The sequence below is a fragment of the Falco punctatus genome, assembly GCF_963210335.1.
Source record: "Falco punctatus genome assembly, chromosome: 1".
Taxonomy (NCBI): Eukaryota; Metazoa; Chordata; class Aves; order Falconiformes; family Falconidae; genus Falco; species Falco punctatus.
This window is the reverse complement of record NC_137580.1, coordinates 13342046-13368766: the sequence shown is the minus strand read 5'-3', so window position 1 is coordinate 13368766 and position 26721 is coordinate 13342046. Positions and strand designations below refer to the sequence as shown.

The 26721-nt window shown below is 41.8% G+C and overlaps 1 protein-coding gene across 2 annotated transcripts; it reads right to left on the bottom strand.

Moving 5' to 3' along the window:
* Nucleotides 1–142: 142 nt before the first annotated feature.
* On the bottom strand, nucleotides 143–24787 carry SMARCA5 (SNF2 related chromatin remodeling ATPase 5). 2 transcript variants are annotated; one of them, XM_080381860.1, is made up of 24 exons: nucleotides 24434–24787; nucleotides 21870–21944; nucleotides 18810–18976; nucleotides 17976–18076; nucleotides 17214–17314; nucleotides 15147–15326; nucleotides 13521–13676; nucleotides 13286–13417; nucleotides 12371–12439; nucleotides 11732–11841; nucleotides 11232–11458; nucleotides 9432–9553; nucleotides 9191–9343; nucleotides 7846–7982; nucleotides 7016–7160; nucleotides 6673–6792; nucleotides 6333–6443; nucleotides 5641–5754; nucleotides 5324–5446; nucleotides 3954–4086; nucleotides 2816–2934; nucleotides 1622–1834; nucleotides 1088–1198; nucleotides 143–443 (listed from the first exon to the last, which is right to left on the bottom strand). In XM_080381860.1, exons 1-24 carry the CDS (start codon nucleotides 24557–24559, stop codon nucleotides 378–380), a joined length of 3111 nt encoding a protein of 1036 aa, XP_080237986.1. In that variant the 5' UTR covers nucleotides 24560–24787; the 3' UTR covers nucleotides 143–377. The 2 variants fall into 2 exon arrangements, with proteins under 2 accessions (XP_080237986.1, XP_080237987.1); XM_080381861.1 differs by lacking the exon at nucleotides 24434–24787 and adding an exon at nucleotides 23144–23983.
* Nucleotides 24788–26721: the final 1934 nt, after the last annotated feature.

The window sequence follows — 26721 nt, the reverse complement described above, 5'->3', positions numbered from 1 at the left end:
TTTGTAACAAGAAAACACAACTAAATAGTTCTATCGATCATATTGGAAAAAGTGTTCACAACGCTCTAAGAGGAAAAAAATTGGGGGATGACTGAATAGGTATTGAAGTGGAAACATTAATGAAAAATAGTCACGCGAGGCCTTATTAATAAATGAAGCCTATTTATTACTTCAAGTGTTAATGGTAAAAAAAATTCAGCACAGCTGTTGCATTTAAAAAAGTGAAACTACGTTAAGTACTATGTTCCTAGTTCAGTAAACAGATGAACCCGATGTCCTTTAATGACATAATAGTTGAGCATTATACAGTACATCTTATGAAGACCCGTAAATTAAAGAACTACTTTTTAAATTTATTGATTAAAAAACTTCTGCATTCACAGCTTTAGCTTCTTTTTTCTTCCACGACCATCTGGAGTACCATCCATTTTGCGCTTCTGTGCCTGTAAGGTAAGTTTTTTACTAAGTTACTGTGATACGAAAAGAGTGTAAGCAAGCAACGTGTTTACACCCTGGCAGCTTTAGAATACAGTAACTTGCAAATGTTGTAATATGGCAAATACACACATCTTCCTCAGGATAGTCATCGTTTTGTATTCTTCCATATCTGGAAGAGTACGATTTTGCAGAGGTAAAAAGAGTATAGAAGCAAAGAAGGATGTTCCAATGCTTCCCATTTATGAAATGATATTTCTAAATACTTGTTTAAATATTCTGTGAACAGTTCTAAGAAACTTTTTAATCCACCGCTCTCAACTTTTCTTTGCAGATATGCAGAAAGGCCAAAATAGATCTGTGGTTTATTTTACCAGGGTAAACTTACACATCATACCATATCTCAGTGATCCGAAACTAAGTCGTTCATCTGCTCCAAAGCACATGAGCTACAATTTAGAACCTACACTTACTTTCCTTTATTTGGCATCCACAACTGCGCTAGCTGAATGACAGCGTGAACTTTAACCAGCTCTGAACGTGGCCCTCTAAGGGTTGTTGTTTTCAAGTAACTTTAAATATCACTCGTCAATTAGAAAAGAATCCTGTCTTCAAATGAGCTTTCCCATAGAAACACCTTTTTAAATCTTACCGAAGACGGTTTTGGTCCACGTTTCTTCTTTTCTGCCTTTTCCTTTTCTTCCAGTTCCATGTTTTCTCTTTCAATCAGGGTGATTAAAGTATTGCATCTCCTTTGCAGCTCCTAAATGGCACAACATAGTAACTTACTACATCAGGCAGCCACTTAACGTAAAAATCATGATGGAATGTTAGAAATGCCTCTGAACAGGCGAGTTTGATAGTTACTGGCTGACTTCGCAGGAATGGATCTGATCACAGATATTTGCTTTTAAAAACGTGCTTGTATTTAACTCAAACTCATATTGATTTTGAAAAACAGTACCTTGGAATTTTCATTTCCTCTTCCCTTTAGACTTCTTAAGTTTACCGCCTTTGCCATCCACATCAACATTCCACAGTTACTAGAAAGTCTACGAGAATCTAATCTAATGTAATGTACACATACCCATACCTCTGTATTTCAGAAGCTATTTAATTAGCCTGGTGTGTAACTGTGCTGTCACAGGCATTCACGAACAAAAAAGCAAAACAGACTAACACATACCATTGCAGTTCTGGACTTGAGAAACCAGTCAAATCTGAATTGCGGGGAGTTTCGGATACACTGTCTTAATTCATCATAGACATTTTCTTTATCGAATCCTAGTTTGTGAAGCATACAGATCAGAAAGCGATCCTCCTCTTCAGTGTAATTCTTCCCTTTATTAGTACCATATGATATTCTCAGCTGGTGGAAAGGGGCTTTATATCTGCCAATCTAAATAAAACAAATAAGATCATATAAAACTAAGAAATAGTTCAAAATTAGCATGGAACTGTTTTATATGAAAGCAATACATCCACATGAAGACGGGCAGATGAACAATGCCAAGTTAGAAAACTAAATATTTTTAATGATCCCTGGTGCTAAGTCACACAGGTAAGGCACTGTGGGTTCTAGGTAGTACATTTACCAACACCATCTAAATTAGTAAATTCTGGTTTAGACAACAGACAGCTTTGTCAGTCATCTTTTGATTAACAGCTAACTTCATGCCTGTTGCCACATACGGAAATAGTCAAGATCTGCCAGGCTTCAAGTGGCAAGCATCCTTTTCAACACACAAATCCTCAGGAATGGTCAAAATCAGAGTAAGAGTACAAAGGTACATGAGACTGTAGCACATGGTTCAGCTGTGTTCTGGTTGAGTCAGCCACCGTTCTTCCCCTGACTGCCCTAGAAGAGAGAACTAACTAGTCAAACCTGAAGCAGGGGGAGGGAATTTGATTTCACTGCCTTAATTTACCCCAAATCTGTACACTACCAAACCTGGATTGGCGACGCACACAGCAGAATGAAAGCTGCCCCTGCTTGGTAAGTCTTCCCTTTTTAAGTGCTCTAAATGTATATATAGCATTTTCAGTTATATGGGTCCAAATGAAATTCTGCTTCTTCCAAAAGCATGTAGTTATGGGGAGTTTGTTATATGGCACTATGAACTGTTTGTCATACGACAAAAGATAATTGTTACTAACAACAGGTTAGGACACACCAAGTTTTCATCATAGCTATCAGCCAGGACAGCATTTCTATATATAGGAAAAGCTATAGGAAGCAACTGCTGAGGAATATGCAACAGAGACAAACACTATGCCCACCATGTGTTCACACATTAGTAATGCTGGCTAGGCACCGTGTCCTTCGCCTCACCTCACTGGCACAGGGAAATAAAGGAAGCAAGAAACCCAGCAAAGGTACCTTTGTATCAAGTGCTTTTTTTATGCTGATTCGTCTCTGAATTCTGGCTTCTCCTCTTTCTATCTGAGCCATGATCTTCTCTATGTCTTGGAGTTCATTGCATCTTTCCCAGAACACAGCTAAGAAAAGAACAATTGGTTAGTTTCTTAGCATGCATCTTTAAAAGTTAGGTTTTTACCTTAAAAAAAGACATCAGTTGTTACTTCCTTTTACCAGAACCTACTGCTGTTCTAACAAGAGGCATGCTTTTACCCGATAAGGAACCTTCGCTTCCTGGTATCACATGTCGCAGTATTACAGATGCTATTTTGAAGGGGGTAGATACAGGAGTCTTCAGTTTAAATAAGGTGCAACACGTGCCAGAAAAGTTTTTGTTAGTCAATTTCCTTCTCAGGAAAAAACAATCCTTAACATGGAAATCAATACAATGACAATACTTTTTACAACAGGAAGCAGGAGGGCAACTGGGTGGCCAAATACAAGAGCAAATCTCTAGAAGACAATTGGGTGTTTCAGTAAAAGGGGTTTTTTTTAAAGAGTTTTTCACATCTATAAGCTGCTATATACTTTTAGAAATGTAGCCCCAGGAATTTGCAGCTGCACTACAGCAGAAAACAGTTCTGAGACATCAGAGGTAAGTAGCCAATTGGACTTAGGTTATAAAAACCAATAGTTACATATTCCATCACAAAATGTTTACTGTATCCCACTCTTGATGAGGATGAGGTAATAAAGGTGCAAAGATTCAAGAAAACTAATCAGTAGTTTTCTAGTGAAAACTAAGGAAAAGTGAAATCTCCCCAGCCAAGCATTGTTTCTGAGCATTTTCTTTTGCAAAAAACTAACAAGTATTGAAGACAGCACTATCCAGTTAAGAGCAGATTTAGGATATATTAAGGTGGGTCAGTAATAGTTTACATTCACATTTTAGTACAGCTTTAATTAGGCAGGGGCTAAATATGGTAAAATCCAGACCAGCAGATCCCAAATCCATCAGTACAATTCCACCCTGAAAGTCTTAAAGAGCCCTGTAAAAAGTTCTCCGAAGTAAGCTGTTTCCAGGTTCACAGGCGGTTCAAACTAGGAAAGCAGCACTAGATACGGACTGAGAGCACCGACTACTTAAAAAGTAAGTTACCTGAATACTCAATGACTTCCTCTGGGCTTTTTCCTTCTACTTCTCTTGCTATATTTTCAATGTCATCACGGCCCCACTTCTCATTAGCTTTGATGAACTGGTTAAAATCCCTCTTATTCCAGTTAGTGAATCCCTTTATAGCAATCAAAAGCAAACATTGCACAGAAGTTCAGGATTTGTCTGTCTCCAGATCTGTTTTAACAGATTTTTTTAAAGCACCTGTAACACTTTCATTACTCCAACAGTATTTAAGCTCTGCTTTCTCTGCAGTTTAATGATGTTAGAAAAACTGGTTTTATACTGCTGTCACTGTAGTCTCTCCTTCTAAACACAGTGTCATGATTAGCGCGGCTTCTCTAACTGCCCTACTAGTTTTGGATAAAAGTCTTCAGCTCATAAATTAATCCCTCCTACCAGTATTCTCTGAAAGAGAACAAGAGATCACATTTTAAGAAGAAAAATCCCTCAAGTGAAGCAGCTAGTGTCTATAATGCTTTTGTTTTGTCGAAAAGGCCCATCAAGTGCCTCACAGACCCCATCAGCCATGTTCCCTGGTCCCCCTCCCTCAGAAAGTCTAAAGCTTTCTTGTGGTGATATTCAGTAGGGACAGAAATAGTATTGCTGAAGTTATCAGCTGCCAAAATAAGCCAATTTCATCTTAGAAATAATTTCTACAAACAGTTGGCAGTAAAACATTCTGACTGTACTGGTTTTATAGTGAACTGCTCCAGTGCACTACTACTCCAGCAAGATCCTGTCCCATCCTCCCCCCCCCAAATACAATGTGAAAATATAATACCCTAATAAGGCATAATAGGCATTAACCTGTTTTACATCACTTAAATGTATGTGCTGCCTAATTATATACCTATGTAGCTCACACCCTCTTTAAGAGAGGAACACTATCCACTACCAGTCCTAGGTTAGGAAAACAGACCATTCGTCCTGCAGGATTCACTTCCACATGGCAGTGACACTTTGGCAGAACATATGTGTTAAATAACGTGGAAAGCGGCACCTTCGGCTCTGCAGCTAGTCTGCAGGGTCCCACAGCCGAGGGAACGTATCACAGCCTACAGCCAGCGCAAACGCGGGAGGCCAGGCTGACACTGGGGTAGTTCTTACTCTTCAGGCTTAAGATACACAGAACATGGGTCAGACGCAGTAGATTCCCAGTGCGCTAATTTGGTGCACGTTCTTCAAAGGCACCCAGGCCCGCAACAAACCTACTGCTAAACCTCTTTTCAGCCAGAACAAAATCTGTAGCTGTGTGTGCATCAACCACCAAGAAATGTTCCTGTAATACTGTAACAGCTGTAACACAAAGCAAGCTTCAGCCGGCTTTGATCTCGCTGAAGACCCAACTATACCTGGGTTAGAAGCTTCTCTTTTTCTTCTAGTTCTTCATCGTTAAGAGGTTCAGCCTCATCAATCTTGAGCTGTTCTTCCTTTTGTGCTTGGGCTGCATTTGGCAGATCGGGATTACGAGGTACCTGAAAGGTTTTGCATTTTATAACATTTAATTTTTCACAGATAATTGCTAATTGCCACTTTTCTGTTTATATATCCTAATGATCTGTTCAGCCCAACATTATTTTACTACTTTTAAATCAGGGTGAAAGGCAGGACAAGTGCATATTCTCCTACTATTGCATAACCTTTTGCAATGCCTGAATTCTTTAATTACCTTGTACCCAATTGTTTTCCTGTAGTAGAGAATCTCTTTTTCCAATAGTTCAAACAGGCGTGGAGGAAAGAACTGGAAGTCCTGTACATTTGGCTGTTTTGGAGGCCGTGGTGCCTGAAACACATACAAAGTTTGTATATGACTTCCTTTCACATCCAGAATCTGTTTGCTTGTAATAACTGATTTCAGTTTTTGAGAAGAAAAAAAAAAAGCAAGCTTTGTTACAAAAATGCACTGTCTTAACTAAAGGCCTCACCATGCAAGAGACAACTACAGCCATGAAGAATTCTAAAAGTAAAAGACCCGAGAGGAAACGGGAGAGGGTCTTTTGGGAGGAAGAGAAGGCTGGGGAAAGAGCCACACATGCATCCCACTGAAAAAAGTTCTGGTGTTCTAAGCAGCAATAAGTAAATCTTCCACAGGTAAGGAAAAGTCACAGCTGCTTGAATAAAAATAAAGTAAGGAGGGTAGCACCAACGTGTTTCTAACATCTTACAAGTTTCATCCTGCTTTTACTGTTTTGTTACAGAAGTTTCTCCCAAATCCTTTGGATTTTTCCAAATTTTAATTGCCTCCCCAGTTTACACTCATAAAAACTGCACTATTAATTTTTAAAGTCCAATCTCTTGCTTTCAGCTTTAACCATTTATCCTGCATATGTGAACAATTTTTTTTTAAGTCAGCCAACTCACCTTGGGTGCTTTTGGCTCACTGACTCGAAGGGCCTCTCTGAAGTAAGCATCCACAGCATAATTGGCTTTTCTTTCTCGTTTAGGTGGTTCAATCCACTCTGTAAATGCCATCTATAAACACAAGTCCCGCCACCCCAAAGAATATTAATACTAAGCCTTGCAAAACATTCAGTCCAGCTCAAAAGTTTTATATAAAACTAGGTGTGCATCTACTTCATTAAGTAAGTATTAAAACTTAGGTTTTATAGATTTACATTTTATCTTAACCAACACTTCTTAAATAAATATAGTTCAATCATACAACTTAGTGCTTTCCTCCAGAAGAAATTTAAGTGTTTACCTTCTGTTTTTCTCTGTAGTCTTCCCCTTCAAAATTATACACGCTGGACTCTGTATCCATTGTGAAATTCCTGAGTGAGCTTTCACCCATCTTTGAAAGCTTTTCATTCATTTCCGCAGTCTTGGAGGGGGTGAAAAAAAAAAAAAGAAAAGAACAGTAGCAATTTTGAAAGGTACTTCATTATAAAACATCTGATTTACAACAGTAGAAAAAAAACCCCAAACATCCTTGACCAACTTGAAAGCCATCCCCTATTCTCTCCAGCTTACAATCATCTAGGGATCTTGTCATCAAATTTAAGTCTAGGTGGGCTTCCATTTTTTTTCTTAAAATTCCATCTCACCTTCTTTGCACCTCGTTCCAAAATGTGGTCAATATCTTCATCCGTAATCTCGCTCTCCTTTGAGGCAAACACATGTGTCGCTCCATGTCTAATCATTTGCAGCATTTCATCCTTTCCAAGTTTATTCAGGTTTTGATCCACCAGTCTTCCTGAAGATCGAAGCATTGGAGGATAGCAATTAACTAAAAAGGTTGCATTACAGAAGGAGCAATACAGTATTTCTCTTTCCTCTTGCACTTCCACATTAAAGCTGTATCCTCTTCTCTTGGTAAAGGAAATTCCAAGGCGGGGGAGGGGAGGCCAGCAAAAGCTACCCAGGGATCACATACATTTGCTTTATTATACATGAATTGTGTTCAAGAAACATAATTTTGGATGTGAGGTCTTCCATATAAGCTTTGTTACGGTGCATGTTTTCACAATTTCCAGACTAAAGCTTATTGAATCCTTTTTTCAGGAATAAAGGTACCAATTCCAAGACAACCAAGAAGGTTACATTGCTATGACTTCTCCCCATCTATTACAAAAGGCATTAATTTCTCCACTTCACAGGAGAAGTTGAGTACTTTAAAAAAAAAAAAAAAAGGTATTTGATTATACACACTTGTACATATGTATCACTAGGGAGATAAGGAAAAGCCTACTACGTCTACACAGCAAAATAATTTTTTTGAAGTGGCTCAGGCCTTTGCACCCTACCTTTGGAGTTCAGCTGAGGCAAAAGCAGCATTCCCAGGCGTTTGGACTAGCTGATTCTGCCATAGTTTACAAGCTGGGGCCGGGGGAGAAGAGAATCACATCATATAGACAAACAAACTGTCCTCATATACTTGCCTTGCTGAATGACTATGGAATCTAGCCGGAGCTTCATTTCTGCACGTTCCACTATTCTTTCTTCCACTGTATTGTCTGTGATAAACCTGAACACTCGAACAGTCTTTGTTTGGCCAATTCTGTGTGCTCGATCCTAGGCAAAAAAAAAAAAAAAAAAAAAAAAAAAAAAAGAATTACCATACAATTACTCTTCAATTTTCATTAGTTTCAACATCCTAGTTTAAAAAATGGAATAGCATAGGATACTTAAATCTTTATAAACATTGTTAACATGACTACCCAAGGTAGCACATTCTTATCCGCACTGCAAGTTTTGGGGTAGTTTTGTTCAATAACATCAGCAATGAGTGTATGTCTCTAGATGTCATGTCTAAAAATAGTGTGGGGTTTTTTGTTGAATCACACTGGGGAGAAGCCTGGATGGCTCCTGACCTTATGTAACCTTCTATAAAACCAACGTATTTAGGAAGTTATCTCTGTACTGACCAAAATCTATTGTTCAGTTGTGCCATGAGTATTTCAAGAAAAATACAATCCACCACCTCACCCGACTGGCAAATAGTACCCACTGGGAGAATTAGCATTCTGAACATACACCTTCAGCTGGAACTATCTTGCTTTAGCTTCCAAACGCCAGTTACGCCATTCTTCTGAAGTAATTTTTTTGCTAGAATACTTGAGAACCTACCTACAGCTTAACTGAATAATTATGAAGAAATATCCAATATTTGTCACTGAAAGGCCTCCTTTCTCAAAAAACACCGGTAGTTTCTAAACAGCTTTACTTTCTTATGTGATAAGTAGCGCTCCTGACATGTTCCAAGGTTGGAGATGCATGCAAATCGGCTTAAAAAAAATATAAAAGATGTCTACTAAATGGAGCTTGCTCACTTATCACCCCTGTAAAAGCAGGTTTTGAGAAGTTTAATTCAGCTCTTCTTTGTCTCTTTTCCAAGGTCTCAGGGAAGACAGTGTAAACACAGTCACCTCCACTCGCCACAGGAGTAAAGCTTCACAGATTGGGAATTAACATGCTAGGGTTTTGGGGGGATTTGTTTTTGTGAAAACCAAAGCAGGGTCTTTTTATTAAATACTGCTAAGGATACTGTAACACGCACCCAGCATTTCCTCCTGCATAACACATTGTACCCTAATGTGATTAAGGGTTCCACACCGTGGAAGCTGCACCAGAACTGAGAAGCAGTCTTACAAATCTTACTTCTGAGCTAAACCAGGAAAAATACTAATTTATTTTGGAAATACTACATCATGCCGCACATTTCTAGGAAGTTCCATGAGAAAGAGAAGACACAAGAATGTAATTTCCATCTGGATTCTTACCATAGCTTGAAGATCTACTTGAGGATTCCAGTCTGAATCATACAGAATGACAACATCAGCAGTAGCCAAATTGATTCCGAGACCTCCTGCCCGTGTACTCAACATGAACACAAATTTTGAGCTACCGGGTTCATTATATGCATTAATAGATGCCTAAATAAATAAAAGGTACATATCAGTTGAACCAAATATTTTACAAGTACTATTTTTACTTAAAGAAAACACTTGAAATTTTAAATACCTGTCTCTCGTCATGTGGTGTCTGTCCATCCAGTCTACAATATTCATAATTTCGCCACATACAGTAATCTTCCAAGATATCTAGGACTCTGGTCATCTGACTGAAGATTAAGACTCTTGAACCTGTTTGGGTTAAAAGCTTTCTTACGTCTCAGTAAAACTTAAAATTTACCAAACTCTGCAAGTCTGTGTCACCAGAAAGGGCAAGCGGACAGTTCCATGTACTACAAAGAAAAGCCACTGGGATTTCAGAACCCAGTACTTAACGCAGGGCTGCAGCTGCTGCTGTCACAGCGGCTGTGTGGGGCTTTAAAACGTGCCCAGCCTGGGGCAGAAGGGTTCCGGGTAACCACAGACATGACTGCAGGCGCTGCAGCCCGCCAGACTCAATCCGTGGTTGTTCAGCCACTAACTGGCAGGCTGCTGCACTGCCGCCAGGCTCGCCTGCCTTACTGTGTATTAGTCTAGTTAGTGGCTGCCTTTTGGCTTTTTTTTTTTTTCTGTTGTACCTCTTATCAGAATGTTCCCAGACACAGCACAGCAAGATGGTAACACAAATATAAAAACATCGAGTATAAACAATGAAATTTTGAAGTATGTGTTTTGTATTTCAGACACCTAGAAAGAAAGTTCTTCTTTAAGACTTGTCAGTTCATTTACCTGCCAAGAACAACCTCCAAAGAACATAAATGTACAGTAATTTATGCACATACACACAACCATCTCCAACCTATTTGAGAGATGTAGGTAAAACAAAATATTACAAAGCTTCCACTTCCCCCTATATTCTCCTAGTATGATTTTTATTTTTTGTCCTTTGGGACTCAAGGTCTAATAATGAACTCTTTGTGTAAAATGATAATTTGATTTAAGACCAGGCCAATTTTAATTGCCACATCTCAACAAGAAGCCTCATAGCAGAAAGAAACCATGACCAAAAAAAGCACAGTAACCACTGAATTATTTTTTTTTCAGTCTTGCAATGATGCATCTCGCCACAGCTGCATGAGTGATACCTGGATACAAAGTACAGATTACTTTTATATTACCTAAGGCTGAGGTTTGGACTTGGTTTTACTTTTCTGCAATGTCTCCCCAGTCACAAACTTTCCTCCACTCCTTTAGCCAAGTTACTTCAGTAGGCATTCTCATTAAAATAATGAGTTAAAAATGTATTCCAGAGTCAAAAATTCTGTGACGACTGAGTTTTACAGTAATCTATTCCAGAGCTTTGTCCCTACTACCAAATAACTTTAAAATAACTGAGCGGTCCCCCCATGTCTGCATGCCTTAAAAAATTCACTGAAAAATCCTCAGGTGCTGCTCAAAACTACATCCAGCAAGAAAGACCAACATTTCACAAAGGATTTGAGTTTAACCCTTCGTGAAGACTTTGAATCTGAAACGGTAGTTCATGGCAAATCAAAGGAGTGACTAAAATGCAAACGTGATTATGTTTCAAACAGCTAATAACGCTAAGAAATAAAGCCTAAAGCCCAGATGAACTGATGTTTCTGTGATCTCAATTTAGCTGGGACAAAAAAAAAGAAAGGAAAAAAATCAGAACACTTTACCATTACAAAAAGCCATAACTGACCCAATTATTTATGAAGGCACTTCACAAATTGTTTTTAAGATACTGTGCTTGACAAGCTGGTATCATGCTATAAAACAACAATAATCCTGGCTAAAGTGTGCTGGTTTTTGCTCATTCAGGATGCATGAAAACATTAAGAAGCATCAACTTTCATTTCTATTGTTGAACTAAACAACCCTCAAACAACAACAACAAGATGCATACCTTGTTCTTTCAACTTAGGTAGCAATTTGTCCAATACTACCATTTTGCCACTGTTGGTGACCAGATGCATATCTGTTGTGTAAGGGGGACCAGGCTCTGCTCCATCAAAAAGATACGGATGATTGCAACACTTCCGCAGCTGCATGAGGATATTCAACAGTCTCATTTTGTCCAGCTTCCCAGCCGAATTCAAGATATCTATATCCTTCATTAGGATCCGTGTATACCTACATCAAAGAAAGAAAAAACTTTTTTAACTAAAATGAAGTTGGCCTTTCTTTAAATGGTTAAGTCTAGTCAACAGCTCCCCCTCCCGCTCCTTTCACCAGGTAACTCTCCTTGATATGCATGGTTTTGTCATCACAAAAGTGTCACAAGGAAATATGTACGAGTTGGGAGTACACCAGAAGGAGTTAGATCAAGTTCCACACAATAATCTAGTCACAAGCAGCACATTCCTTCTAAACTTTAACCACAGCACAGTCAAGCACATGAATTACCATTCTCGTTGCATTTTGCTGAGACCCACATAAATTTTAACTTCCTTCTTTGGAGGCAAGCTTTTCTCTACATCAGCCTTAATGCGACGTAGAAGGAACGGTCGTAGCACCTGAAAGAGATACACCATTAAACAGGTTTTGGAAATGAAACACTGAGCGGATCCACAGACCAAAGCAGTGCTGACAGACTCTGTCATAAATGCTCAAACACCAGAGCCGTTACCAGATCGTCTGAAAAAGCAGTCTATATGGAGAGTTATCACACATGGTAATATACACGTGCTTTCTTTGGAAGACTCCAAGATCAGGCCAGAATCATCTTTCAGATGGTTCTATGCCCCTTGGTTCTTTTTTTAATTTTGCTTGACTGAAATATAGTCTCTTCATAGCCAGTATATTTTATGTAAGCATTTCAAAATGCTGAAAGGCAGAACTATTGACCCTTCTTCTCCCCTCCAAAACCATTTCCTTTTCAACAAATGGATCACGTTCTAAGCTTGATCAACCTATTTTGAAATTCTACCACAGTTTCTGGAATAAGCTATTCTACCCTAATATTCTGTCACAAGAAGCGTTGGAAGAATTATTTAGAACTTAACTTAGGTAAGCGTAACACATACAAAAAGCACAAAGACTCACCATGTGAAGACGTTCCACCAACTTTTGATCCCCTAGACAATTGTTTGTATCAAACCATGAATCAAAGTCCTGTATCAACAAAATCATTGGTATGTGTGAGGTTTCCTTTCAAGGTGCAATGCCATTACAATGGTAAATAAATACAAGTGTGATTCTCTTACACAGGCAGTAAGTAAAAGAACAAATTACCCTCTTTGGTCTATTTTTATGGAAAGCTTTATAATATGTCTTCAAAAAAACCGAAACCCGAACAAACTAGAAAACCTCTGTACTATCACAAGTAAAAAAAAAAACCAACCCTCAAGAACCAATACATGAGTCCTTTTCTATTCTAAAAGGATTCACTCATATCACTCCATCAGACAAATTCCATCTGGAAGAAACATACTACTGCAGCATTTGATGAAAGATCAAAAGGAAAAAGTACAATTTTGGTGTAATGCACCACAAGGCTTCCCCCCTGTTTCTACAGCTGTTACCCTCCAAATTCATCAAAACAGTTAAGCACATGCTTCACTTTGTGAAGTCTGTTGCTCCTTACATACTATCTCTGAACTCACAGGAAAAAACTTGTAGATAAATAATGTAACTTACAGTTAAATAAATAAAAGAACAAAGTTGGTTTAGCCCTTAAAGCTGTTTTGAAATGCAGCAGAGATCATCACATGATTTTAAAAACATCTTGTTTCTGCTGACTCACAACAGCCCTTAAAAATGGCCAAGCTGAGAAAAATAGTCTACCCTACTACACTTCGCAATTCCGGAAAAATTTCTAACTGTCAATCTATCATTATCAGTAGTAACTGACACACACACACACACACACACACCCCAGGTGTAGGTATTCAGGTCTATTTTCCAATGTGGAAAACCAAGCAAGTTCATTTAATTTGATTAGCAGAAATGAAAACTTACTTCAGATGAGTTAAAGACATCTGGCAAAAGGAAGTTAAGAAGTGCCCAGAGTTCATGTAAGTTGTTCTGAAGTGGAGTTCCAGTTAATAGCAGCCGATTTGTAGTCTTGAATTCCCTCACAATTTCTGATAACTAAAGGACATTAAAACATGAGCAAATATAAAAATATTACTAGTCCCCACACCGCCACCTAATAACCCACACAAATGTCTCCTTCAGTGAAAATATAAATTACCTTTGACTTTTCATTTTTAATCCTGTGGGCTTCATCTATAACTAGGTATCTCCAGTTAAACTTTTTGAATACTGATTTCTCTTTGATAAGCATTTCATATGATGTTACACAGACATCCCATTCTCCAGGCAGCAACACATCTCTGACAAAGGCAGCCTAGAAATCAAGGTTACAGTTAGTTTCTGAGGCTTTGACAAATCTGAAATAAAAAGAACACACCAGCACTGTTAAATGTTACTACTAAATTTAAATGAAAAGATGAAATTATTTAGAAAGGCAATATAACATACAACCAAGGCAAATCCTGACAATTCTGTCAGTGCTGAAGCTGCTGAAGCCCCTGGGGCAGAGCACGGAAGGGCTTTCAGCTCTAACGTCTGGCTTGAAAACTGCGAATGACTACCTACACGCATAAGGCTTTCAATAGCTGAACTGTAAGATCAGAACTCAAAATTAATCTTCTGTACGTTTGCTTTGTTTTGTCTTTTAGTTCAGAAAACAGTAGGTTTTGAATATAAAAAATAATCCCAAGCACAGCTTTATTTGGCTAACTGAACAATTTCTAGAATGCTGACATCCAAGGTTGAAAGCGGACACAGTAATTAGCCAGAATTCAAAACAGAGATGTATAAATGTCAAGAACTTAACTCAAACAAGCAAGAAATATATTGAAGAAAGAATAAAAAAATACTGAATTCAGAAAAGATGCACTAAAAAAAACCCCACGAGATATGAGACCTGAACCAATGACCTCCACAACTATTTAAAGTTCCATCAATAGTTTTGCAATTTCTAACCCAACAAACTGAAAATAGAGCCAGATGCCCTTAGAATAAAAAAAGTCTGCTGACAAAAGTGGAATTTCAATGGCACTGGTAATAACTCTTCCTTCCATAAACACATAGGTATCTCTAGTTGCCAAATCTACAGATGCACCGTCACATTCCATGTTTTTTTGTTTAGTTTGCTAGGCTAAAAAAAAAAAAAAAAAAAAAAAAAAAAGGTAGCAAAGAATTGATACTGAACTAACAAAAAAAGAATGACTGAAATAGTACAGTCATAAGAAACTGAACAATATTTTCTCTGACAACACTGAAGCTGAATAAGATCCATTCATGTACCACTTTTACTGACCAAGCCACCATGTCCCCTCCAACATCAAGCTGACGCCTGTTTTCAGAAAACAGCTCCTTAGTGAGACTCCATAATCCTCTTAAGAGTAGCTCTTACAGCCAATACAATGTGCTGTACCGTATAGAGAGAAAGCAAATTTCCTTTTTTATAGATTTATATATTCATACAAATGATAGCACTTTACATCAAATACTTCATTTTCCTATTTTAAAACTTGTTGGGTTTTGTTGGTCTACATAGTGTACTGCCTTCGCAAAAGGAGAGAGAGAAAATCTTTGGCCAAGAAATGAGGAGTGTACAGTGACGAAGCAATACCTGGGCAACATACATGTGATTTCTAAGCTGGTTATATTTTAAATAGGCAGCATTTGTAGGCCTGACTGTTTAACCACTACAAATCCAAGTTAATATCCTTCCCTGTGAACAAAAGGTAAAGGACAGCAAGATCACATGCTAGATTTACACAGTAGAAACAATCACATCAAAACTTACTCGCTGGTCTTTGTCACCTATCAAACAAACTGCTCGAAGCGTAGGTACCCATCTCTTGAATTCATTCATCCAGTTATGTAGAGTGGACTTAGGAACTAACACCATGTGAGGACCAGGAATATTTCTGTAGTGTTTCATGTATCCGAGGAGAGAAATTGTTTGCAGTGTCTTCCCAAGACCCTGTAAGGGACATTGTGTCAGAAAAAACCCACACATCTCTCAGGAAACACCTTTAAAAAACCCAAGAGCAAGCTCCCCAGTACAACATGGAAGACACAGCAGCCTGAACAAATGAGTGAGATCTATTAAATACACTGCTGCTCACAAAAGGCATCAAAATCTTGGTTAGGAAAAGCTTGTATAGCTTCCCACGTTTAATAAAAAAAGTAGAAAGAGTGACATTATGAAGTCAGAATTTTGCCTTATGTTTCATATAAGACACATGCTTCGAAGTGCAAGAAAACATTATTTCATAAAATTTCAATTTTGTTTATTACTTATTTAGATGTCAACGAACTTTAGAAACTGGACATATGCATTCTCTTAAACTTGAAATAAAGTGAATAAATCAAGAACCCTGCAAAGAGGCTTTTACAGGCCACTACGTGATGTCAGTTCTTGTGAGAAGAAAGCCAAACATAAATGTGAACAGCTGCATATGTCAAAGAATAAAACAAATACTGAGCTTCTTTAGATGTTTTTTTTTTCTTTTAAGTACTCTGTATTTAACAGACAGATTAAAAAACTTGTATTTTCAGCATAGAATTTTAATTAAAACAACACTGAGGAAGACACGCAAAAACCAGATCATTGAAATAATTCAAAAAGATTATGACTCAAGCACATGAGATTTAAAAAAAAAACAAAAAACATCAGCACAAGTTATGTTTGCTTCTAAAATTCAAGTCTTTGTCTTCAAAATAACCACGTTCCACCTGGTGTAAGATGTGGAAAAGTGTTTACAAGCTGTGTGAAAGGCATAAATTCAAAAGGATTAATATTTAAGAATAAAGCTAAAAATATGTAATAGTAAATATTTAAACTCCTCAACGCAAGATGGATTTTGGAGTACCACAAACCCAAGGACTTAAAAAGTTTCCCAGTTGTTTTCGTTAAAACAAGCCTGCTCCACTTAGAACTGTACTCAGCAAAGAAAAGAAAAAAAATTACTCTATTCCTAAGCACGTATGCTGAAAAAAATCCTTGATTTACTACAAAAGTAAACATGTTACTGAACAATAATTTAAATTCATTTGTCTGTAATTTATGTTGAAGAAGCTTTATTGCTCAGAAATTACCAGAAGGTATAAGAAATACAGCATACTGAAATGTAATTAGATTTTTGTTTTACCTTACCTGCTCCTTATGAAAACCAGATACAACTAAGATCACTTAGAGGACAAAATCGTATCTGCCCGTCAAAATACTGCAATTTATTCTGCATTCAACCCTTGTCTTTCAGAGAAAAATAATAAAAACAGAAGCAAAAGCTACTACAGCCAGTGCTGACTGAAATGTTATGTGGTCATAGTGTGAAAATTTTAATGCAGCTCTCCAGCTGTATCTATTTTTGCATCATTTTTCCCAGAAAATTTCCCACTGGCGTAGCTCTTGCTGCTGAGATCAGTCCACACAGGACACTTGTGTCCTGCTCTCTGCATTTCACCCTAACAACAACAGGAAGTATTTCCGCATTTGTTGCTCTTCTCATATGTGACGCTCTCTTCACAAGGACAGCTTGAGAATACCATAACAAAATAGTTACGATTTAGAGAGAAAAAACTGAGGATACTTCATTCTATAGAACAACTACTCTCCATTGAATCCTTTTTTTCTAATGGTTGACAGATTCCCTTGTCATACGCCTATTTCTAAAACTGCCTACACCGTTAATTAAGATGTGTGTGGCAGTTGTAATGTTAGTGACTTAAAACATAGTAGGAAAGATCTGGCAAATTATTACTGCATTTTGTGCTATTAAACGCATATATATATACACACACATACTAAAATTGTATTGCATCGCATGTGTTCACAAGTCCCCCGAAAGACGGACTACATGCATACCATTTCATCTGCCAGGATACCATTGATGCCATTTTCATACAAAGAGATGAGCCAGTTCAGTCCACGGACCTGATAATCACGCAGCTTTCCCCACTTAACATCTAAAAGACACGAAAGAACAGATGAAAAGATCTGTAAAAACTTAAAAGAATTTCACCACCCCTTGCCTGCTAATTGACATCAATTATCTAAGCTACAGAACAAAATCAAGTAGCAAAGTTCATGCAGTAAATTCCCAGCACGAGGCAGACTGGAGACAGCGACATGTTAACTGTTTCTGCAAGCTGCTCCGACAGCTCTGTTTTCTGCAAGAACCCAAAGCACATAAAAGTTCTAACTCTATCACCACCGCCCAGATCAGAACACAGTCGAACGTTAAAACAACAGAATACTGAATTCTGTTCAATGAACAGAAAGCTGTTAGGAACTCCAAATTGTATCAGAAGACACATTACATATATAAAAATTATTAAGACGCATACTGAAAAACACTCTCTCTCACCTAGTAACCAAAGTATAGCAACTGGATTTCTAAAGGGCAAGACTCACTGGATGATCTATGTAGCCTCACTGAAAATAAACAGTCCCTCCCTCATACATTTGGTCCTATTAGACCAGTGCTGGATCTTCTTTCCCCTCCATCTCCTGTCCCCCAAAACCGATTCATTGGGGGAACTGGGAAAGACCAAAATAAACTTCATTTTAGATATCTTGAAGGAAAAGAACAGAGAGGGGAAAAAAAAAAAAAAAAGGGAAACACACATGATGGAGATTCTTCAAATCGAGTGCAGACATTGGTTGCCTTGGAGCTTTCTGTTAGCAGCTCCTCGTCTTCCTCCTGCTCTGTTCTACGATGGCGGTAGCTGAAAAAGTGCAAGAAAGAAGTAAGTTTCTGGCTAAACTAAAAAGATGTGAAGCTGTTCTGAAATGAAATCTAATGTCACTGCAGTACAGACCACCAACACCCAAAGAAGCTTCTAGCAAGATTCTTCAAAAGAACTCATGTTTAGCTGATCAACTGAAATGCTGCTTTTTAACTCTTACAGCCACTAGCGTCTTAACAACATAAGATGACCACGCTGTTAGCGGACTCAAATATCAGAGCAAAGTGACCGGAAAGGGATAAGTTCTGTGCATCATTACTGGCCTTTAACTACAAGACCGGCAACAACACTTATTTAAGAGTTCTGGAACATCTGCCAAACGCTAGACGCACCGTTAGCTATACAAGCTGCAATGAAGGCAATCCAAATTTCTAGACTTCTGCTGTTCAAGCTGCCTGCAAGGTGCTGTACACTGATGTTCTCCACGAACTCCTACAGCTCACAGACACAAGTGCGCTACTTCTCCCACTTTTCCTCATGCTGGAATACTTTTAATCACGATAGTGCCTTACCACCAATACAAAATTCTTGTAACTCCTAGATTTCTTAAACAACCCTCAACTTCCAGGTGGGCAGTTGAAAAAAACTCGCAATTATATAGCATAAAATACACACCAAAATAAGACAAAAGACTAGCAAGTTTAACTTACGCTTCTAAAGTACAACAAAATCCATAATTACAGTACAAGCTGGCCTACATGTCATCACTCACTCGCCAACTGACAGTAAATTCTGTTTTTCATCCTTCTTTATTCGTGGTCGTCCAGGCTTCATTTTCAAAGGTGAAGTTGGAGTTTTCTGAGCAGCAGGCTGAATGAAATGAGCAAACAGCTCTGTCTGCTTCAGCAGATATTCAAATCTGTTTGCTCTGTCTGTTTGCTGTTGACAAGGAAAATCAAGTGGAACAAGTGTGAGACATTACAGTATCTATTCATTCAGAAGAAAAAGCTAACAAATGCTTTTTAAACAATACAGATTCACATTTCTTTACATACATAGCTACAATAACAAAGAAGAGATGATCAACATCAACAACGTAACCGTTGCTGACAGACTCAATGTTCATTTCTTGGGTCAAGGTTAGCCTTTGCTACACAGTAAGATCAAAGTCGCGAGACAGACCTGCGCCAAAACTGAAATCCGACTTTGGCAAAAAGATCGCATGAGTGTCACTAGACAAGGCCAGACTACCCTTAACAACCTTATCCTATCAAAGATGACACTCCCACTCCCAGGAATTTAACCCTGCCCAGCAGGCAAGGATCCTTCAATGACCTCGCTCATCTCGCCAACCCACCAAGAACTATTTCTTACTGCACTAGTTTCCTGCCTGCTCAGTTGAGATACACCACCTCGCTGTGGTGCCAGATAAGCTGAAGAGCTGGCATGAAAGGGAGCAGAGGGGGCAGAAGAGCCCATAGCTACAAGCCAGAACACCCATTTCAGCACCAGCCACCTCTCAGATACACTCAGCCGACCTAACTTGTCAAGACTGTCCACTTTGATATGAGTGGCCCTATCTGCTGTGCAAAAAAGATTACAGGAGACAATATGAGTGTTTAAAAGGTCCAGTTCCTTTCAGACAGGTTCCACTGGGAATCAACACACCTTCCCCAGGCCACATGAAAACCTTAGAACAGACAATCAAGACAGAAAACAGCTCCAAGCTTAACAACCACCACCCTGACATTCTGCCAGCTGCCACAGCATAACCTGGTATTTAGCAACTTGCACAGCTACAGGAAGTGAGTTTTCTTAGTAAAAAGGACCACACGTTCCAGGCTTCTGCAAGAGCAATGCCAGCTCTGTGAGCATTCTCCTCTTTAAAGCAAGCCGATCCTGAACTACGTAAAAGACAGGAAAACGGAGTTAGAGAAGAAAGAGACCAAGAAAGAGATCCTGTATGTGCCACAGAAGAGTCAGACTTGCTCTAACTACAGTTCAAGCTTGACTGAGCCAGCTACAATCCACATCCACTGAATTAAGCTTCCCTGTCTATTCTTCGTAGGTTGTGGGTTTTTTTGTTTACTTCTCAACAGTTTCTGAAGTTTAAACTAGGTAAGATCTTACTGATATTCAAATTGCTGACCCTTATTTTTAAGTACTTGTTTCATTGGCTGTGCAAAAGAGAAGAGATACAGACTGCTAAGCAAAAGTTGCCTCATTCTAAAATTTTAGTGAGGAATCTTCTGCAAGTTTCGGTGCCGTACACACATCCCCACAACTTGTTTTCATTGCACTTAAGGCTACTCCTTCAAAGGACTAACAAACATGATCAGTATTTTTTACATAGGGAACAGACAAGAACAGGCTGTACTCTGCAACCTCAAGCTCTCCTCCTGTCAACAGAGAAACTTTTCCTGTTTTGCCATCTTCTGACTATTGCAACAGTAAAATACAATCCTCCCCGTAGTTGTGTCTGTCTAGAGACTAGAAAAGACAACTCCAAGTTCACTTCCTTCGGTTTGCCAGGAAGCAGCACAAAGAAATGAGCAGAAGACTGGCTTATTTTCAGTGGCAAGAAGAAACAACACTGGAAGCAGCAAATTAGAAGAATCAAGTTTCATTTTCCTATGGAGAAATTCTACATGAAGTCACAAACACTGGAATTATGAACAGGAAGAAAGGAAAATGGGGAGGGGAACAGAGAAAGGAAATGCATGAAGATGGTGAGGAGCAGACAGCTCCATCTCTTACATTCAAGACATTACAAAAACTAAAAAATAATAAAAATAGTAAGTTTTCTCCTACCTAACCCATGAAGCACAGAATCACCCATCTTCAAAAGACTCACAAGGAGCCCAACTAGAATTTCACAAAGAACAAATTAAATTCCAGAAAATTCTAACAAAATCCCTTTCAGTCTAGACAAAGTAAAAGGGCTGAACAGCTGGCCAAGGCTTACAATCAGCACTTCCAAACAGTAAACCTTTCCTCAGCCTCCTGTGAATTTTGAAAGCTAACTTTCATTTACTTTGACCCCTAAACTGTTTGAAAGAACCTCTGCTTATTCTGTAGTCCTCCTACGAAAGCATATTTCCACTGAAAATTAAAGCAGTGCCTAGTCAAAGCCTTATGCCAAACCTTTCTTTTTACTGCTCACCTCCCCAGCTACATATTAATGTACTCTTCCTACAAAGGACTGCTACTCCTGTGGTCTAAAAATAAGTTTGATATTATTTCCCTGTATTCAACCATGATCTAAAAAAGGTTCTAGACTTCAACTGATTCCACATGTTGAGAAAGTAAGGTACCAGCCATTTAAATACTTATGGGCGCTTTCCTAGAGAATCTTTCCGTTTCTGACAGAGAAATCGAACACTCAACTCTTCATAATCCCCCTTGCCTACAGGAAGGACAACTCTCCAGACAACTTCAAAAGCAACTTGACAGCTTTTCATGATTTTTTTTCCTCTGAGACATTTAAGTATTTCCCATTATATCATTCTTCTAAATCTAGAGCACCTCAGAGCTGCTAGTACTATACTTCCTGGAAACAACAAAACACATTAACAATTATTGCCACAAACGACTGCAATGGAAATGGAGAAAGAGCAGAGGACCAGTGAACAAAACGCTAAAAAGGAGAAGGGTCTGAAGGTTTTTTTTCGTGATATTTTTTGGTTTCAAGTTACTTTAGTATTTTTTAATAACTACAAAAAAATTTATAAACCCAGTTCAGAGATATTAAACAAGCAGAAAACTCAATTCTATTTTAAGCAGCTGCACAAGTACTACTGGACAGCTATACTTAGTCCCAAATATTACATACCATTTTCTCTTCATATGTAGGATCTGCTTCCTGCATTTCTTTTTGTTTTCCTGGTGATGCATCATCAAAAGATTCCTGAGATGAAAAAGAATTAGAAAAAAAATTACTTTCTGAACAAGGGAAGATACCTACGTAAAGAAGAACAAGCTTGTTTCAAATTATCATCTATCTACATCAGATGGCACAGCCATCTTTTGCTGCTTTGATATAGTCAGCTTTCTATTACTTACTGTAAAATTACCTGGAGATGGATCAAAGATGCCTACCACAGGGTGAGGGACAGAGCTAGATCTCTGTAATCCGATTTAGCTACATCATTAAAGCATCACATCAATGTGAATGAGAGAGACAGCTGTGGTCCAGGAGCTTGGCATGGCGATTCTAGGGTGCCGAGCCAAAACTGTCCTAAAGCTGGCTCTGGAGAGTACTGTGAAAGAACTAGCTCTGGTCCCCAGGCAAGTGTAGTTTCAAAGTTGGTTGGTTTTTTTTTTTTCCTTTTTGCAGGTTACCCCAATCCCTCATCCTTTTGTAGCAAAGGAACAAGTCTAAGTAAGAATCTGGACTGCAGTTTTGTCCTGGAAGCAGAGGAATTTAGACACACTGCATTTGTCCCCTATTTAGTTTATTAAATCAAATAATTGTTGTTATCACCAACGGAATCAGTACTAATAGACAAACAAACAAGCTGGTTGGGAGGGGGCAGTCCTCCCTCATCCCCTTCCTGCCAAATCCTTGACATACTGCCTTCAATTATTCTTTCAGGTCAGGGCTTATTTATCCTTGCCTTGTTAATAGGTTAACCCTTTCCTCATCACCTCCGATGCTTAATTTCATCTTCTGTTCTTAAAACCAAAAAAAATGGGATAATCCTTCCCTGGTAAAACATGCTAAGGCAGCATATTACAAAATAAGTCTTGAAAAGGTGAGAAAAGGAGACAAATAAGATGCCTTCAAAATCATTAATAACCATCTGTTTAACTGAGCCAAGAACTGAGCTAAATTCAATCTTCACTGGCTGACACAGAACACAGGAACAGGAAAGTAAGAAACAACATGAAACAAAGGCAGGCAGAGCATGGGATGCTTGTGGGCGGTTGTTTCCTCACAGAACTCTGGCAGGTAAGGCACATGGAAAGAGAAAAATCCTAGCAGAAGCGTTGCCTTTGCCCTTCAAAATATTAAGAACCAAGCATAAAAAGTTGCACCACAAGATCTTCTGAACTCGTACTCAAATCTTCTTACTTAATCTCCTACTGGATTTAACCAACACCCACCTATCAGTGACCGTTCGAACCTCTGTACGAAACTCCCGTTTCTCCTGGAACGCCCAACAGGCGAACCGCAGCCAGCAGCGCACCGTCTGACCTCACCACGCACAACACAGATGACAAGACCCCGCGATTTAGCGGACGATCAGGAAAAGCCGTCTCTCAGGGGACCAAAAGGCTATTTCACCCGGGGCTTGGCTCGGTGCAAGGCAACCCCTTCCCAAGGCGAAGCGCCACTCGCCTCAGCGAGCAGAGCAGCCCTGGCGCCTCGGTGCGCCCGGCCCGGCCCGGCCCGGCCCGCAGCTGCCCCGTTCCCGCAGGTTCCAGCAGGACCCATTACCCACAGTGCTCTGGCGACCTGCTCCTCCGGAAAACACGGCATTTGCAAATGTATTTAGATCGAGTAGGCTGGACCGTACAGCGTGACTCAGAGCACACAACACCCAGCGCCGCAAGCAGGACCAACCAGTTTCCTCATCGCGTTAAAGACACAATGCTCCGGCAAAATCGGCATCTGCAGGCAGTCGCTCAAAACCCCTGAAATTTCTGGAAGAAGCACCTGTTGCCGAAACAACGGCTCAGACAACGGCCTGTACCCTCCCCGCCTCAATTAAAAAAAAAAGAAAAAAAAGTTTTGTATCACCTCAGAGGACAGAAGACCCTACTGCTCGCCAGACTACGGGCCGGCGGGGCGCTGAGGAAGCTCTGACGCCGGGAGGGCTTTTCATGGAGGCAGGGGAGGAAGGCCCGGCAGGCTGCCTGCACCAAGCGGGTACCGAGGGAGGGGGGCGAACCCCGAACCCCGCAGCCAAGCGAGAGGCCGGGGGCCATGACCCCGCTCCACAAAACATAAATAAACGAATCGACCAGGCAGCGAGGCCTCTCCCCCCCCCAACCCCCGCGGCCGCAGCCGGCGGAGGAACACGACGGTCAGGGGGATCCGCGCGGCGGTGGGCGCTGAGGGGAGCGGAGGGACGGGCCCCCACCCCGGGCGCTGAGGGGACCGCAGAGACTCCCCCAGCCGCCGCCCTCCCGCCCTCTCTCCCGCCGGAGCCCGGCAGCGCCCCGGAGGCGCCGCGGCACACGGCCCGGCCCGCCCCCGCCCGCCTCTCCATTGTCTCCCGCGGCCCCACGCGGCCCGGGGACGCCCCGCCGGCGCCGTCCTCATGGCGGACACCTGCCGCCGAGCAGCCGGGCGCCCCCCCACCGCCGCGGCCCCCGTGCCCGCCGCCGAGCCCCGCGGAACCGGGAAAGGGGGTGTGAGGGTGGTGGGCCCGCCGGGGAGAAGCGTCTGACCTCCATCTCGACGTCGGCTCCGGGCGGGGCGGCGGAGGAAGCCGTCCCCGCGGCCTCGCTGCCGTTCGCGCCTGGCGGCGGCGCGGGCATCTCGTCCGGCTGCGGCGGCGGCTGCCCGGCGGACATGATCCGCGCCGCGGACAACGCTCCGCCGGAACCCAGGGCCCGCGCCCGGCGGGCTGCGCGCTGCGGGCGGCCGCCCGGCGGGAGCTGGGAGAAGCGGCGCGCCGAGCGTGGTGCGCGGCCGCCGGCCGAGGCCCGTCCCCGCTGCCGCCCCGGCTTTCCCGGCGGGCGCCCACCAACCAGGAACCGAGCCGGCTCCCCGCTCTCGCGAGAGCGCCGCCGCCGCGCCGGCAGTCACTGCGCGGGCGCCAGCCGCCGCCTCGCCCCTCACTGGAGGCGGCCTCGCAACGCCGCCGCCGCCGCCGGGGGGGTCTGTGACGTCACGCCACCGCTCGCCCAGGGGAGCGCGCGGCCGCCCAACGGCCGGCAGGGCGGGGCCGCGCGCCTGGCGCAGCGATGGTGCCGCCGTGCGCCGCGTGCGCCGCCGGGGAAGGGTCCCCGGCCGAGGGGGCGGGGCGGGGCCTGCGGCTCGTGCCCCGCCCCCCGGCCGAAGCCGGCGGCGGCTTCGCTGCGCCGGGCACCTGCGCCCCAGTGTGCGGGCGGCAGCGCGTGGCAGGGAGGCGGGGGAGCAGAACCGGTGCGCCGGTAACGCTGCCGGAAAGACACCCGCCCCGTTTGCGGCAGGGCTCGCGCCGCGCGTTCCTGATCGCGGCCTGGGGCTGTTAAAAGCAAGAGAGAGGCCAGAGCCGACCGCCGTCCCTCGCGGTGCACGCTGCAAGGAGGACGCCGCCGCGGTGGAACAGCAGGTCCCCACTGTGCCAGTGCAACAGAACAGCCCTCCAGGAGGGGGGGAATTCTGAACAGGACGTGAGCCAACTGCTCGAGTCACCCTCCCTGCCTTTGGCTGGAGGAGCCAGGCCAAGGCTGAAGGAGAAGTACAGTTCTACAGACCAACTGACCAGTGTCTGCTGGGTTACATTACCCATGTCTACTAGTACTGCTACACTATACTACCAGCATCTGCACTCCTAGCGTCTACATGGCGTCTGCGCCGGGCTTGAAGCCACCCCAGGCTGCAGCCCCCCCAGCTTTAGGATGTGACCGAGCAGGTCTGCACTTGCACTGCCCCCCACCTTGCCTCAGGCCAGCAGTGCTCCTCACTGACCGCCCCCCCCTACCCTGCCCCGTGCCACCTACCCAAGCGTGCATCCCAGATGAACCCTGGGACACACAAAATGGACGATACCGAACAGGCAAGTAAGTCGAAGACACCACTACTACACTCCAGCTGGCCAAGTCCAAAGGGCCAGACCCGAGCTCCTCTGAAGCAAAAGTCCCCTGAATGGCACGCAGTGGGGGCAGCCGGGTACTCCACGCCAGCTGCGCTGCTCTGCAGACCGTTACATTTGTAGGCATGTCCGTGTTCACAAGTAGTGTTAATGTAGACGCAGCCATGAGTCTGCTCCACAGGTTTGTGGAGCTGCTTCTGCCATATCCTGAGAAACTGCCGTAACCATGCAGGTAGCAGCTAAATGGAGCCCATCTCTGCGGTGATTATTGCAACTCTTCATTCCAGTGTTTTTTATTACAGACATACTTCAAAAATTTTTTGAAGTTAAAATGATTAGGTTTGACATCTCCAAAAGATTGTGTCAGTTCATTTGTGCCAAAACAGCTCAGAAGAAAAACTTCCCAGAAAGTCTCAATTTTCCTAGAATAGGATTTCTCAACTAATAACACATTTACTGGCATGTTTTCCCACTGCTTGTTGTCATCTCTGATCACAGATGGAAACCCAGTCCTTGAGCTTCGCTAAAGGCTTTTCTCTGCATTCAGGGAGACGGCTTTAACTTTTAAATACATGCAGCAGCAAATTAGACTAAATTGTAGTAATTAGCCACCTATATTATTCCAGCATAGTCTTGAGTCCAGTTTTAATCTGCTCTGCCTCAGCTTCTGTCTCCTCTCCACTTCTAGAGTTGCTTCAGATGATGCAGTGCTGCCTGTGTGGTGTGTAGTATAGGCAAGGGTGGGAAGCAAGCTACACTCCCCCATTTCTTCACCCCCAGTGGTAAAAAAAAAGTGGGGTAGAAGATCCCTTGGAAGGACTCAGGTATTTGGGAAGAGAGCTGAGGATGTTTCAGCATCTTTGAAAGCATTTCTTTATAATCAGACTTAAATCGCCAGGTAAGATCTGGTTTGGTGGAGAGGGGAGAAAAGCATCA

Coding starts and splice junctions, on each gene's coding strand:
- SMARCA5 (XM_080381860.1), bottom strand. CDS start 24,559: ATGTCCGCCGGGCAGCCGCCGCCGCAGCCGGACGAGATGCCCGCGCCG. Junction 21,945..24,433: donor GAGCCGACGTCGAGATGGAG/GTCAGACGCTTC, acceptor TTTTCATCTCAG/GAATCTTTTGATGATGCATC. Junction 9,344..9,431: donor CACCACATGACGAGAGACAG/GTATTTAAAATT, acceptor TTATTTATTTAG/GCATCTATTAATGCATATAA.